Below are 16,869 nucleotides of genomic sequence, written 5' to 3' on the forward strand. Positions count from 1 at the left end.
AAGTGTGTAATTGTGCTTGGGATGGCATCGTTAGACAACTTGGTTTGGATGGCAGGAAAAAAAATCTGCCATACATGAAGATGAAGGGACGTTAACATCTTGGTAAACAGAAAGAAGGCTTAGCCTAAAGAATGGAAGATTAAAACTGGGGTCATTGAAATATTCATACATGGGCTTCATACAAAATGTTTTTGCAAGCAAATGCCACCTTTTGGCTATATTTGAAGGAAAAAACCCTTTGAAGGAAAAGAGACAATACCTTTGGAATGTAATTTTCACCATAACCATCCAGATCTTTTATCATCTTCACCAAATGTGAGACTTCAGCTGAAGACTAAGCACACATGGCTGCTGTTTGCTGTTAAGATTAACATTGCCAGTTACAATTGGACGTTTCCCTAAGTTTAGAAACAGAACAGTTTGATTTCATTGTATAATAGAGCCCTCATTCTGCGGATAGCACACATTTATCTGTTTTTCTTGTCCCACTATAATCTCTTATGAAACAATCTCTAATCTCAATGCTTGCAAACCTTTTTGAAGAGAAACTATAGTATCACTTTCAGAATAGTATAGAATAGCATTTAATCCTTTCCTTTGGCTATTTTGCTCATAGAAATGTACCTGTCCAAACTTATATTATTTCCTCTGAAGAAAAATAGATGGACATCTGAAATCTGTCTGCCTTTTCCCCCTAGTAAAAATAACAGCAGATTGAGAACAGGGTATGTCTATCAGGAAAACAACGTAGCAAAAAACCATTGCTCTCCCTCCACCCCTATGTGGCTTCTTTTAGTTTTTAAAACAGAATTGGGAGATTCAGTCATGGCTCACCCATATAAAGTGTTGTTTGGCCCTGAAAACCTTGTATTTATGGTTGAATTCTATTAAAGAACTTTCCTTTCTTGGGGTGTGATCACTGGGGCTGCTGAAATCAAAGGGTAGAAAATTTTCATCTGATACAAATGAGAAAGGACCTGCAGATGTCTGCACAGATGGCACTTTGAGTGACAGAACTACCCCATGGCCTGCCAAAGCTTCAAATTCTTCGCTTGTTAAGCTTTTAATTAAGGAATGGCTTGAGAACATCATGGGAAGAAGAGATTTTTAGATATGGTGAATTAAACAGATATTGATCCTTTTTAATAAAACTGATGAAAACACAAGAATGCAACAAGAAGCTCCTGAGCTTTCCTCAGCAAAGTACAAGTAAGCCCTGGTCTGTGTGGGTGAGTACAAAAGCATTCTACATACTCTGAAACAAATGGATAGCGATCAAAAGGAGAGAAGCAGATAGCATCTTTAGAAACTTTTTTGCCATTATATTATGAAGAATACATCTCTATTAAGATCAATGTAGTTTTGCATGTTTTCCAGGAAAAATGAAAACATTTGTAATCTTTGACATGAGTCCATTCATACTATTAGAGGAGCTGTTAGCGTTTCATCAGAAGACATCACTAAAAAGTCCCTATGATTCCTCTTTTGTGTATCTACGCAACATTTCTTCCTTCGCTTCCCTGTTTTTACTATTCCTGTTCTGAAATTATACCAACTCTCTTTCCCCTGAAGGTTATGTTGCAATGGGAGCTGTCCTGCCCTCCTTCTGGGGACAACAACCACTTGTTCAACAACCACTGGCCATGGGTGCTCAGCCTCCAGTTGCTCAGGTGATGCAAGGAGGACAGTCAATTGCATGGGGACAACCTGGGATATTTTCTCCCACCCAGCAACCATGGCCATCTGTAGCTGGTCAGTTTCAGCCTGCTGCCTTCATGCCAACACAAACTGTTTTGCCTTTACAAGCAGCCATGTTTCAAGGTACTGTTGCTCCCATTGCTACTGTTCCACCTACAAGTGATTCCACCAGATCAAGTCCACAAACAGATAGACCTAGGCAAAAGGCAGGAAAAGAAATATTTAAAGATTTCCAGATGGCTCAACCTCCTCCAGTGCCATCACGAAAACCAGATCAGCCTTCCCTCAGTTGTACCTCAGAGGCCTTCTCCAGTTACTTTAACAAAGTTGGGATGGCACAGGAAGCAGATGATTGTGATGACTTTGACATCTCTCAGTTAAATTTGACTCCTGTGACTTCTACAACACCATCGACAAACTCACGTGAGTATATCAATTTTTTCTCCTGCAACTTTCTACAAAATGTTTCCCTGCAGCAATGTAGAGCTTAGGCATGGATATAAGCACCGTTGTATATAACTAAAAAGTAAATGCAATGGGTGTCTTTAAAGCTAGGAAAACATGAAATTAAAAATAATCAAATCAAAGTTCATGGAAATTTGTTTTTACAGATATTACTTTATGGAATTTAATTTTTGAAAGACAATGCAATAAGCATAAAAACCGTCTTGCCTTACTGATTTTGTAGCCAGCCAGAAAGTGTATTTTCATCAGTACTCTATATCTATATCTTAGAGAGGTTTGTAGTGACATGCTCTGATTTTTTTTTTCAGTGGATGTTATATATGGTACAATGAGGGCTTGCTGATTTTGGTTTAATAATTAATTACTAAGATAACATTGTTGCAAAAACATTTTGTGTGAATTGACCCTAAATTTAGACTTTTCACCTTGCTTTGAACTGCTGATCACAGAATTTTCACACAATACAATGACATTTTCCATTGTAATCCAAGTTTAAACATTTTAAGGAGGCTTTGGTTTGAAGCAGTCACAGTTGTTTGTTCTGGAATATCACCACTGCACTGCTACAACGTTTCCTCTGACAGGAGACATTCAATGTACCTCTGCTAACTGGACTGTTTCTGTTTTACAGTACAGTTAATGGAAGTATGTCAGTGGTAATCAACCAAAAGGAACATCTTCCAACAGTATTAAGTATTTAGGAAATCGGTGTGATTTCAAGTTGACATTAATAGTTTCACTAAGCAGTTGTAGCACAATGTAATAATAAAAAGAAAATTGACCAAGCATTTACTTTGTTGATATATTAATTGTACTATGTGAATGATGTGATTGTTCAATATTTACAAACAAATCTGAAATAATACAATAGGAAAGCAGATTCAAACATGATGCTCCAACAACATTTCAAACAAGTGATGAGAGGACATTTACGACTGACACAATTTCTTGTTATTGTCTTTAGCTCCAACTCCCGCTCCTAGACAAAGTTCTCCATCCAAATCCTCAGTGTCTCACACCAGTGACCCTGCTGCAGATGATCTCTTTGAAGAGGGCTTTGAAAGTCCAAGCAAAAGTGAAGAACAGGAAGCGGTGAGTGGTGCTACCTCTAAACATTAACCAGAATTACTTATTTATGTTGGCACTAACATTAATACAACAGATTTTCAAAATAAAATGGTGTCAAATTTAGCTATTAAAACCTTTTCAGTAGAACAGTTTAAAAAAGCTGAATCAGACTTCAGGTGTAGAAATGTTGTTCGCTCTTGTGCAAACAAATAGAATACAATGTGAGGATGAGTAAATCCCGGCAAGTTAAAGAAATAAAACCTTGTTGGTTACACTGAGTATGCCACCAGCTGCCCCCCCCCCCCCCAAAAAAAAAACCAAAATCCCAAACCCCCAACAATTTGGTATCAGACACTAGGGAGAAAACAGAAGAACATATAATTTTGTCTATTATGATTTCATTTCCTTGTCAATAGGATTGGGAGAAAACATTGCAATCTACTGAAATCTACAAAAAAAATTACAAGTAGGTAGATATGAAACACTGCAGGGCATCTGAATGCATTAGGATTGAGGAATAGATGGTATATGGAGTTGTAGAAGATTACAACAAAAATTATGTTTCTCCATGCTTCTGGGTCACTTTGGTGCCATTTTTGGGGTCACATTAAGCATTTATACTTGCCTTCCAAAGGTTTAAGGAAGTCTAGGGGCTTATTTTTGTTTTGGTGTGAAAAATGGCACAGGATACAACCTTGCAGTTGTCCTCAGTTTTCTGCCTTGGCCTATCACAGCAAAACAAGGCAGAAGTACGATTTTCATAAAATGGAATATGACTTTGTTCTAATAATTCTCATAATGTTTCTTAGTTTGTTTATTTCATTAGATGCCCTCCTCCAAAGGTCTCAGGGCATCATACAATGTTCAATACAAACACAATACAATCAATAAAATACATTTCCAACAAATCTGGTGCCATAAAATCAATTTGTGGAAGGGTAGTTAAAACCTAAGCCCCCCACATGAATTCACATCAGAGAGTAAAAGAACAAAGGGAAAGGAACACAAAAAAGAAGGGGGAGGCCAAAATGAATAGAATACTGTTGCTGTCCTCAACCATAAGGCTGGAGGAATAGCTCCATCTTACAGGCCCTGCAGAACTGTTCTAGGTTGTTCAGAGCCCTGGTCTCATTCAACAGAGCATTTCACCAGGTTGGGGCCAGGGCTGAAAAGACCCTGGCCCTGGTCGAGGACTGCCAGACTACTTTCAAGCCAGGGATCATTAGCAAGTTATTATTTGTTGAACGTAATGTCCTTTAGGGAGCATATTTGGAGAAGCAGTTCTACAAATATGAAGGCCGCTGGCATTTAGGGTTTGAAAGGTTAACAGCAGAACCTTAAATCTGATTCAGTACTCCACCCAAAGTCAATGCAGCTGGCGGAGCACTGACTGGATATGTGCCAAGGCATCCCAGCCATCATCCACGCCACTGCATTCTGTATCTGTTGGAGCTTCCAAAAGAGCCTTAAGGGCAGCCCTGCAAGAAGCAAGTTGCAGCAATCTAGTCTGGAGGTGACCGTTGCATGAATCACCGTGGCTTGGTCAAGCCACTTACAACTAATGTAAATTATTGAATGTAAATTACGTAAAGCAGAATATTTCTTAACTCTCTCCCCACACTGTACACACATTGTCTGCTTTCTCTATCAGCACGGAATTGTGCTTATAATTTGGAACTGTTTCTAACTTTGGAATTATGTTTGTGTTACTGAGGCAAAATAACATAAATTAAAATGGAACTCCTGGCTTATCACTGTAGCTTATCTATTAGTTTATTCGATCTATTTGTGTGTTTCTGGTTTTTGGATCTATGTGTCTGACTGAACCTCCTAGAAGCAGCATGATTTGGAAGAAGCAGCTGTAAAGTAGATTTTGAAAACCAGGAACATTGTATAACACAAAATGATCCTTTGATGATATCACAGCTGTACCTTAAAGCTAGCTCTAAGGGGCAGAAAACATACTGGTTATTATGCTCATCATAGTACTGGGTCAGAACTAGAGATCAAGAGCATTCTATAAGTGACATTTGGGAACTAAAACCTAATTCAGAGCAGTGATCGGTGCCAATGAGAAGAAATGTAGTCAGTCTAATCTGATAACTCAAATTGAATGGCACAAGTAATGACTGCTAGCATAACTCTGTACCTGTTCCACGTCTCTGGAGATAGCAACGGCATGATCATAGATAAGAGTGTGATAGCAAGGTGTTTAGATTCACCTTAGGGAAGTTTGGATCCCTCAAGATAGTTGCTCCTTGGTATAATACATGCAGGGGAATGACAACATCTTAGGACAGTGGTGGTGAACCTTTGGCACTCCAGATGTTATGGACTACAATTCCCATCAGCCCCTGCCAGCATGGCTAATTGGCCATGCCGGCAGGGGCTGATGGGAATTGTAGTTCATAACATCTGGAGTTCCAAAGGTTCACCACCACGGTCTTAGGACATACTGCCCATGTACCCTTAGAACATGGCTTCTTGCCCTTTAGATTCTATGAGGCTTCTGTACAACTTATTGGGCCAAAATAGAAAGTGTTGTCAAAGTGTAACTTGGAATTTGGTGCTGTGGGGAAAAAATTAGAGATCTATCTACAAGCAAGCTAAATTACAACAAACCCTGAATATACTGGGTTAACTTAGAATTTGTTTTTATCATATCTTCTGTCTTTCAACCAGCTGTAAATGGATACACCTGGATTGCTTTTCATCACTGAAAAAAGTGTGTAGGTGGGATTGTGGTATAATCCAAACAGTCACACTTTGACTGTGACATAAATGGTTCACCACAAACCAGAGCCCCTAATTTGGGCAAGCATAAAACATATCCACCCACAAGGCATTTTGAAACGGAAAACTGATTATAAACAGTCCCTCTCTCATTTAGTTTTGTTACCCTATCCACAGGGTCTAGTCCTCAAAATATCACTCATAGTTTATAACTTTTTTGTGATTTTTATCAACAGTATTTACAATAAAGTGCATCCATAACATGAAAATAATCTCTGACTTTGTTTCACTTTCTGTTGTTGAGAAAAAAGGTGTTATGTTCTTATATTCTAGCCTGATGGCTCTCAGGCCTCATCCAACAGTGATCCATTTGGTGAGCCCATTGGTGAAACTGTAAGTCCACAGGGCGATAGCTAGATAGCGCAGGTTGGGGTAGGTATCTGTCCTTTTCTCTCTCATGCTTTTGAGCTACTCACTTTCACCATTGCCTGCTGTCATTTACATTGATCCATGGCTTGTATATACATATATTCCTCTTCTCACCTCATGATCTTTCACCCCAATTGATGTATGCATAGTCATCAATGCCATTTTTAAGTGGTGCAAAGTACAGGTTTGTTTTGAAATAACAATACGGTTTGGGACAGGTGGCATACATATTTCAGAGAATATATTGTGAAATTAGAGATTGTCAACATTTATGTAAAAGCTATCCATTCTGTATGACAGTCTCCACTTTCTGATAGTCATAACATTTCACACACACACTCACACATACATATATAGGCATTTCACCCCTTTGAAGAATAAATGGGAATGTAGCAGGCTTTATTTGTTCAGGATTGGCAATGCCAATAAACCACTTTTCTTATGTGAGTAAATTAACCATTATTTTAAAAAGTGAAATGTACCTTTCTATCCTAAGCCCATGTCACTGTGTCAGTTGGAAAATTTAATATCTAATGGGCTAATGAAAACTTTAATCTATAACATTGACAAATGGATTGTAAATTCAGATAGCAGGCATACCTTTACCATCCTTATACATAAGTGTCTAAGGGATGGAATGCCCAATGACAAATCCCCAGCCAGTGGGTGTGCAGGACTCACAACATTCCATTCCGTTGCCACCCACCTTCCCCCCAACCTAGGAGCCTCCCCCACCCCAAACAATATGGGCTGCTCTCCTGGAGGGAAGGAGGAAGAAGGGTCCCCCACCCACCCACCCTTCCTCGCTCCCTCCATTCTTGAGCCCATTTTATTTTAATTTAAAATGGGTGCTAGTTTAAAACATATATCATTACACAATTTGCTTTAATCAGTGTTTTCATTAACATCACCACATGATGCATGTTATGGGTGTCAACAGATGTTTGGTGAAGGTGACTGTGGCTGTTTTCATTGTGGCACGCGTGTCCTGTCAGAAGGATCATTGTGAACATTACCATTTCATTGCAGTATATTGTAGTGATGCCATATGAAAAATGTTCCTTTGTTATACTGTACTGTGGTTTGAATTAAGTCATGTACTATGTGATCTATTGCTCCTCTCTCCACATGCGGAACATCTGAGGCTTATTATTTATTTTTGATGCTTAATACAGCAGCAGCACTTTTCAGAACCAAACATATCCTCCTTCTTTCATAATCTTTGATTTTCAAGAGACAGATCACTTTGTAAGCGACATCAGTAATGCTGTTGCTAAAGTATGTGCAGTCCCACATCATTTGCCCAGTCAGGATCATATTTATTAGCCAGCATAGGTGGATTCCACACTGCAAACGTATAATGGGTTGCAGTCATTATAAAGTAACCCATTTTACTTTTTCCCGTTAACATGCATGTGGTTCAGGCAGCGATTGTAGCCCATCAAAATAATCTGGGTTGCTTTCACGCCTTAGCACAGAGATGCTTCTTTCTGTTTTTAAAGAATTTGCTGCATTTGCCCTGTATGGGACTTTGTATCCTGTGGGGCCCTCAGAGAATTTCCCCACAACCTGATGGGCCAACTACACAGACTGGCAGGTGGGCAGATTCTCCCTCACAGTGGACGGCACAGAGCTTACAGTGAACGGGTGGAAGGGAGGAAAATAAAACCTTCTGCCTGGCTATTCACATGGGAGCAGCTCCAACCAGGGATTTTGCAAAAGAATAGCTCGCTTAACGATTTTTGAAAATCTCGGGTTGAGGGAAATAAAACGCAGCAAACTCATTTTGGGGATGGCCTGTGCAAAGTCCCTCCCCTCAGTTTGTATTGCGTCGTACACCTGTTACATTTGCCCTCTGCGGAATCCACCTTTGTTTCCTTTTAACTTCAGGTAACTTCAAACACTCCACTTTCTCAGCTACTTGCTCCCAGCATGCCTCAGCTCTTTTCCCTTCTAGTGATCTTGCTCAAGCGACCTTAAATTGCCCTTTGGAATTGCCACTGAAATATCTGAGTTCATGTATTTCCAGACATCTGCTCCCAAGAGATTATGACTACATCCACAGCAACCCAAGAGGAACCTTTGTTAATTCTAGACTTGCTGTTGTGGGAGTCGAACTTAACATTCTTTCTGTTTCAAAAAGCAAATTCAGATATTCTTCATGAAGCCTGCTGGGTGACTTTGAGCCACTCACAGTCCTCTCAAAACTTTCCCATCCCCACCTATCTCACAAGGTATTTCTTGTGGGGAGGGGAAGGGAAGGCGATTGTAAGCTGCTTTGAGACTCTATAAAGTAGAGAAAAGGGGTATAAAAGGCAACTCTACTTCTTCTTGTCTTTTTTCCAGTAGTACCTGTTAATTTCTTTCCAGGGGGCAGTACAAATAAAACAGTAAGGTTTTGAATAACTAATTTGTTTTTCCTTAACACTGCCCTGCTCCTACTATTTTGAGCCTTACTAATGTTTACCTTGTATTTGAATCTTTTCATATCATCCTGTGTCATATCTGCATTATGGCAATGTAAAGGTAGTGTTCAGCAGATGACTATCACCAGCGAATAGTTTCATTATTGTTTTCATGGCTGCCTCTGCCCCACGTTTTTCAGATGAGGAGAATTCATTCATGTTTAGGATACTGTAATGTACTCCAGCACATCATTAATTGGCATTATATGGGATATTAACATTCTTATTCTATGGTATTATGGTATTAGCTTTTTTTAAATGTGCATATTTGATCTCTGTGAAGAATGCTCTATGAAGAATAAGTAAAACCTTTATTCTCAAGATCTGGTATCTTTATTATAGATGATATTTATTAATAATGAAGATTTTGCAATGCAAAAAAAGGCATTTCTTATATTCTGTGAAACATTTACTGAATTAAATCAGCATGATCACTGTGTTCCATAATATAAGGATGGATCTCACAGTTACCTGTTCCATGTTATCTTTATAATCAGTAGTATGTGCTTATGTTTCATTTTTTTGTGCACACTGAAGCATACTCTACTGCTTGATATTAAAATCATTTTACTTTCGGTAGTATCACCACATATTTTTTTTTCTTAGAGCCTGAAAGTCTTAAATAACTGGGTTTCTTTATTAACTTCAGTATCGTGGATTGTGTTACTGTTTCTTACCCAGCAAGGTTTTCAAATCTGGACTTCATAACTAGTCACTAATAATATTGATTGATTGATTGATTGATTGATTGATTGATTGATTGATTGATTGATTGATTGATTGATTGATTGATTGATTGATTGATTTGATTTGGTAAACCGCCCTACCCCCAAAGGGCTTGATACACATGCTCTTGGTATTCAAATCTGTGATAAGTGATAATCTTTGGCTTTCTGTGGGGCTTTTTTTTACTTTTTACGTTGAAAATTTATAGAGCTGTCTTTGAAAGCATTGTAAACTTTTGGGTTTGGATTCTTTGGCCTTTCCCCCCTCAATTTTCATTCCCACCACTATGGAAGCTTTCCTCTGCTGCGGTTCTTGCTTTCTCCTCCACTAGCACTTCCATGTTTTCAAGATTAATGTATTTCAAGGAACCCTTAGGCACTTGGAAGTGCTAGTGGCAGAGGAGTGAGAACCATAGAAGAGGGAAAGTCTGTGCAAAGGCCAAAGAGAAGCACGAGGGGAACAATTTTCAAAAGTATACCATGCATCATTTCCTTATTCACTAAATCATAACTGTATTAGAATACCAAAAAAGATTTTCCGATTGTGTTATTTAGAGCTCATAAGTTAAGAATGAGTAGCTGAATTTCAAGGAAAGAATCTAGTTAAAAGACTTAATTGCTTTTTTAAAGTTAGATCAGCCGAAGCTGATTGACACCTGAAGAGTAACACCTTAAATCTAAAGCTGAGATAAAAGTTGACAATTATTTCCTATGATGATAGTGGTAGTTACAGGCTACTTAGTCCTCATTTGCCAGTCTACAGAACCAGAGTATAGGCTCTCTTCTAGTTCTCACAAAACCAATCAGTAAAGGAGAACCTGTTCAATGGCATACCAATGGAGGAACAACGAAAAAAGTGCGAAAGAAGCTATTATTCAGCATCAAGCCCAATATGTAGATATTCTTTGGAAATGTAAAGTGGTGCTGTCTGGCAAAATATATAATTTGGGGTATCATTAAGAGAATACCATGCAAGGTCCTTTTATCACAAGTGACACCACCAGGCCCCCCAGCCTCTGCCTGCTTGGTCCCAGATTCTTTACAAAAGCACAGCGTGCAATATAAAAGATACATTACAATCTAGACTGAGGTGCTATTCTCTTGAGTTTGCTTGACCTTCTTTCTCTGCAGCAGAGACTTATTGCAGGCCTTTCCTTCCGGCTGAATGATCAGAAAGGAGAAGACTTATTTTTTGAAATGTATCAGCTGAGATTCCACTTCCTGTCTCCAGCTGTGCCTGTAGCAGAGATCTACTCTGCCAGAATGTGAAGTACCAGAGAGGAGGTTCCGGTTAAAGCTCCTAGGAGAATCTGCACTTGTAAGATCATAATGCACCATTTGGTGTCAGCCTTGCAGGCCTCCATGAGCATGTAATTCTGTCTGTCATCTCTTGAAACTGTTCAGAGAAAATTCTGTTAATAGAGAAGAGCCTTTCCATCTTTAAGTAGTTCTGGAAACACAGGTACAAGCAGAACAATAGGGAGATGCTTCCTGCTAAACATACTTAAGCACAAAGGTAGGATTTCTCTGAGAATAGTGGGCAGAAATTAGTTAATTTTAAAGTTTCAAGTTGAAAATGTCAGGTTAAGATTCCCATTACCTTAGTAAATAGGCTTGTTCCAAAGCAGCTACATTCAGATGTGTAATTAATGATGAGGATATTTGTTGGAAAATTAGTCTTTTGAAAGGCCATGAGGAAAGTTATTTCATGAACATACAAGATCTGAGTTACTATGAAATATTTTTCCTGGTTCAGCGTTTGATTTGTATATTTAATTTTTTTTTCTGCTTGTTGTCTTATCTCATCATGAATGTACTGGGAACAAATTAAATCAGTATTCAAATGCCATTTACTTCCTACAGATTTTTTAATAATTTTCATTCATTGAAAAGACTGAATCCTTTTTGATTCTTAATTTATGCTTCTGCATTAAAGTGAGCCTCCCAAATGATCTTAGAACTGACTCTATTTAAGGAATTAAAACTTAAGGGTAGCTTTTTAGAGTCTTATAGTATATAGAACTGACCCAGGCAGGACTCTTTTCTGATATGATTTATGTCGTCTTCCTTTTCTTCATTATTTAATCCTCCTCTTCTGCTTGCCCTGTTTATTTTTTCAGTCATGAACAAAGATTCTGTTTATTTGTTCTGTTAGAGATAAAGAAACAAACTGATGTTTACCTAGAGAAAGGATATCCTTTTTGGACTTGCATGGCATTATTTTAAAGTTGAAAATTTTCTCACATTTAATGAAATTTAAAGGTATAGTTCTTTTGCTTTTAAGTATAATTCTAAATTATCCAGAACTGAGACCATCTGTGCTCCATACTGGAACAGTAGCTGTATGAGGAACATTTCCAAGTTTGGAAGAGTGATTGGATTCCTGTCTGCAGCTTAGAAGGCACTGTTTCATCCAATGAATGGATATGGTGCTGTATATTGAGAATATATCTGGGGTGCTTGATCTTTGTGGTACAGAATAAGAACATAAGAACCAGGCTCTGCTGGACTGTATTTCAGACCAGAGTCCATCTAACAGCATTCTGTGCCATTCTAGTGGCCTCCACTCTAGGTGGCTGTTTCTTTGTGAGCTCACATGTAGAGTGTGAAAGCTAGCTGGCCTTCTTGCTGGGCATGTTGCTCCTGGAGTTATTCCTGGTCTGTTTTGGCACATTGGTAATCTCAGACTGGTGAGGACCCAGAATGGCAGCTAAAGATCGACTTGTTCTCCAGTTGGGATCTTAAACCCAAGCTTCCTTTTAAAGCTGTCTCAGGTTAGAGGGCTATCACCACACTCCTGTGGAATTCCCTTATAATCATTGTAATTGGGAGCCTCCAACACACTTGATTCCCAAGTATTCATTTAGGTGTGTTCAGGCAAGCAGGCAGCTATGCAGGGGGATGAGCAGTATATTAGTAGCAGTCCCAACTTATCTCTTTGGCTAAGCACCAAGAACAAACTTTCTGCACTACACAGGGTGATCTGGTGAAGGTGATAGAATCTCTATATACTGCAACCACTCCCCCACTTTGCTCCACTAGCCTAGACTGGTACTACACACAGTAACTTGGGGGGGGGGGCGAGCTCAGTAAATGTCAGGCCTCCTAATTACACCTAGGTCTCTCGTGATGTACTTGTGGTCAGGCCTGTCATGTAGGATCACTCCTGAGTTGCTAATTGATGATAATTTGGACCAAGATGGGATGAAAATATCACTACCCAGGCTAGTGGGCTAGATGACATGCGCCCTTACTCTCCCAATATTGGGGGCAGAATAGAAGGAATGACAGCATACAAGCATCTAGGACCCCTTCTCTGCAACCTATCTCTTGTCCCAATTCAATAGTTCCCTCTGCCCATCAGCACTGGAATATGCCACAGCGCCCCCTCTTCCTCCCCATCCAGACACATTCCCCCCAATCAGCCAACCCCCTGAATCCACACCTGTGCCACGTCTCTATTCAGACACAACTTCTAAACACATCATCTAGCAGGGTAAGAAGTGGCTCTCACTTTCCACCCAGTGGAGGATGTTGGCTAACTCACTCTGTTTTCTTTTGTCCCTCTCAGGATTACAGCCATTCTCCCAGGGCTACTCTCTCAACCTAGTGCTGTGCACCACCAACACTAATTACAATGCCCAGCTGCAGTGGAAAAGGATCAGGGGCCAAAAAAACTCCCCACAACTCATATCTAACTAAGAGACCTCCTCCAAGTACCAAAACATTCCCCAAGTCAATTAAAAAACACTCTTAAAAAATGCTTCTCATCCTCCATCAGTTCCCAGATAAGCACCCCAACAGGTTAAAGTTCTGAAGCCGTGATACCAGCATCATATAGTAAAACTGAGTTCCTGCCCCACCCTTACAACAGGCATAATCCATCAGGAATGAGTAGAGCTACTGATTACCGTATAGTTAAGTCAGTCCATGTCAATGAGTACTCTCTACTCTGAACGGCAGCTGCTTGCTTGGATTTCAAAGCAAAATAAAGTATTTCTGATCACCTGATTTCTGAGATCCTCCAACTGGAGATTGGTTTTAGGACCCTATGAATGCCACACATGTGATCTACCATTAAGCTATTATCCTTTCCCAACAGCCCAGTTTGTTCAAGATGGGAAACTTTGTATTGCCACCAATAGAGTTATATAGACAATAAGAAATAAACAAATCTGAATTCATGCAAGTTATACATGGAGAAACATACAAACATGCACCATTATACCCAATGGGGAGGCAGCTGACAGAAATTACCCTTCAAGGCAGCACATCAAGAATATTTAATGTTTATTTCAATTTAGTGCAACAGTTAATGTAAAATTTAGTTCTTTAGAAAATGATATTTTCATCAAGGTGGTATCTCACATGTTTGGCATTTATATGGTTGGATTTGCCATTTTTTTATTGTTGATATTCTATTGTGGTTCTGAAGATAAGATTGGCATGGACAAACTAAACATTTTTAATATTTTACATCTGTTACATCTTGTTGAATGCTTATTTTTAACTGGCATAGGCATTTGTTCCATTTTGATACAACTTATTTGTTGCCCACCATGAGCAAAGCCTCAACCATGATTTCTAATTTATAGAGCCTAAAGTATTGACATGGGTACTCCTGATAACCTGGGATTAAATAATGTCCAGACTTCCAGCAGAAAAATATATGGTATAAGATGTGAAATATTCTTTTGATTGCAGAGCAGTAGTTTCTAATTGTTTTTCAAACTGATTTTTTAAAGTCAAATGGGGTAATTTGTTCACAAACTAAAATTAAGGATTGCAAAATACAGTGAGATGTACATGAATTATCTGTCACTTCATTTTTATCCTTTCAGTTTAGAATAGTATTTGACTTCTTAACAGACATTTGTTGTGCACACAGAATTAATAAAATACTTTTTCTTAAAATTGTTATTTGGAAGACCATGATAATTCATGACCCAGAAGAATGAAAAATAATGTGTTAAAGAAAACTTTTAATAGAGTGAGTCCGCAGAAGAATTAGTTCCGCGGAAACCTCGCCGCTTTTAGCTCAGGAGGCAAGGCGATGCCATTCAGCATTCCCAGAGAAAGGCTGCTCCAGATAATCTAGACTCCCACCGCTTTCTTCGAAGCTATTTCTTTTGGCAAACTTTTATTACTCAAGTTTCCAAGCTAAGAGTACCGCAAATGACTGGAGACATTTTTATTCACTGTTCTTTTCCATTGTCCCCAGGAAAGAGGAACCTCTGCTTCCACTTGATCAATGAGATTCCATAAGAAGAAGCGTTGACCTGCCAGGCCTGGTGCTATGAAAGAAACTTACTTTGCAGATTGCCAGTTTTGGCTCTCTCATTTTCAGATTGAGCCATTGGTCAGAGAGTCAAGGATAATCATTTCATTGGGTTGGCTCAGCAAGCAAGATTTTTCAGTCACCAGTGGCATTTCTATGGTAGAACATTGCTTTTTGTTGTTGTTATTTAAAAACTCCTACTTTCCAAGTAAAACCATTTGCCTCTTTTCTACAAGTTTCAAATATCCAAGCAACTTTTTTCTCCTTAACTCCTTTCTCCTTGAAAGCAGGCAATTCAGATCTCTTACAAATACAAATAATTATTAAACACTATAGAGAACAAACAGAGAGCAAACACATCACGAAGTCAACAGCAATTTACACCTATCGCGAAACTGCACGTTTTCCTGAAAATGCGATTACATCATTTTTTACCAACCATGCTGGAACTGATCGAACAATACACTCCATAAGGACATATGTGCAAGGGAGGGAAGAGCTTGAGCATTTAATTTTTTTTCCTCTCTTTTAAAACTGTTAACAGACTCTTGCAGTGAAATGCCTCCTGTGAAAACAATTCTTAACTTGAAACCCTGGAATGCCATTCTGATGATTATCGGTCTCAACTGGAAAATGTTGCCAAATGGACCTTTTACGTTCTAGTGTATCAAAAGAATTGCTGCTTTTCTGTTTTGAATACTGCTGTGGGTAGAAAAGGACATCAAATCATATTGATGACAAAAAGACAAACAAGATGTTATTTCCTTGGGAACTCTTGAAACAAAGACCAGTAAAGGCATATTTTTTATTTCTTTGATATCTTGCTGCTGTAATGCTATGCAGACAAGTGTTTTCTTCTCTGTGTGCCATTTTTGAAGAGAGAAAAAATCATTTGCCAAATAATTCCAGTATATATCTGGATTTGATTGGAATGGACTTTATTAATGGGATGAAGATGGCATGAATTTTGAAATAATGAACTGAATCTGTGATCAAATCGTTCATCTTTATCACTTTTTGTACATCAAAAGATTCAAATGGGATTTTTATTTTATTCAAGCAAAGGTTAAAAAAAATCTGCTAGTTAAAACTCTTTTCACCGTGTTTAAGAGGAAATAGAAACTGAGTTTGAATAAGGGAATTTGCCAGGTTTTTTGTAAATATCTCAGAGATATTAACAAAATTCTTTTAACAATGCCACTTGACGCAAAACTGTAGAGGAAAGGACTAATAAATAAGCCGAACTTTGGAAGTGCAGAAACCCCAGTTTGTGGTTCTTGCATCACTTATGTTTTTTCACATGCTTATAAAAATGGGCCAAGACTTAAATTCATTTGCCAGCATCAGCTAGTTTGTCAGCAACTAGTAAAGGGAACACATAATTTTATTGTCTTGATTTTACCATACAAATATTATGACATGCTCTACATTTTTACAGGAAAAGAAACATATGTCATAGCCATTTCATAATTCAAAAAAATAAAAATTAAACTGTTTACACACAAATCAGAAACAACTTTTTAAAAAAAACTGTCTCTTTTTTTTACATTTATGTAATAAAAGTGCAGTGTTTGGGTCCTATCTTTAGCACATGCTTTGCATAAAGAATCTATATATTTTTGCCCTACAGAGAATTGTTATACAGGTCAAATGTGATGTTCCTATGCAGATTACAATATATTAAGTGCAGTGGTTTAGAACTGCAACCTTAATGAACTCGGAATAGTGTTTTAGGGTTATACAGATTTTGTTTAGAATTGAGCACCTAGATTTCTAATACATTGTTCGTTTAAATAGGTAGGCCTGGAATTGTGTATTTCTATATGTTTGATTTAGGTGAAGACATTTTACAAAAGTAGCTGAAAGCTGAAGCAAGATGACAGTTTGGTGATATTGACAACAAAATTTAATAAATGCAGCCAGTTATTTTGCAGTAGGTAATAAAGTGTGTGAATAATATGCTAGATGTGGTTAGTCTCTAATAGTCTCTAATATCGAGGTGCGAAAT

At 38.3% G+C, this 16,869-nt stretch overlaps 1 protein-coding gene across 9 annotated transcripts in view; it reads left to right on the top strand.

Annotated features, from left to right (window-relative positions):
* The window catches only part of DAB1 (DAB adaptor protein 1), an 833,814-nt gene extending 818,951 nt beyond the window's left edge, over window positions 1-14,863 (top strand). For 7 of the 9 annotated variants that reach the window (XM_048498957.1, XM_048498955.1, XM_048498959.1 and 4 more), the window contains 4 exons: window positions 1,573-2,121; window positions 3,128-3,255; window positions 6,298-6,396; window positions 14,805-14,860. In XM_048498957.1, coding sequence (XP_048354914.1) covers window positions 1,573-2,121; window positions 3,128-3,255; window positions 6,298-6,381 — 761 coding nt within the window. In that variant the 3' untranslated portion in view covers window positions 6,382-6,396; window positions 14,805-14,860. Of the gene's footprint in view, window positions 1-1,572; window positions 2,122-3,127; window positions 3,256-6,297; window positions 6,397-14,804 lie in introns of all 9 variants that reach the window. The other 2 variants (XM_048498960.1, XM_048498963.1) reach the window with 2 other exon arrangements.
* The last annotated feature ends 2,006 nt before the right edge of the window (window positions 14,864-16,869 follow it).

The sequence above is a fragment of the Sphaerodactylus townsendi genome, linkage group LG05 (assembly GCF_021028975.2).
Source record: "Sphaerodactylus townsendi isolate TG3544 linkage group LG05, MPM_Stown_v2.3, whole genome shotgun sequence".
NCBI classification, from domain to species: domain Eukaryota; kingdom Metazoa; phylum Chordata; class Lepidosauria; order Squamata; family Sphaerodactylidae; genus Sphaerodactylus; species Sphaerodactylus townsendi.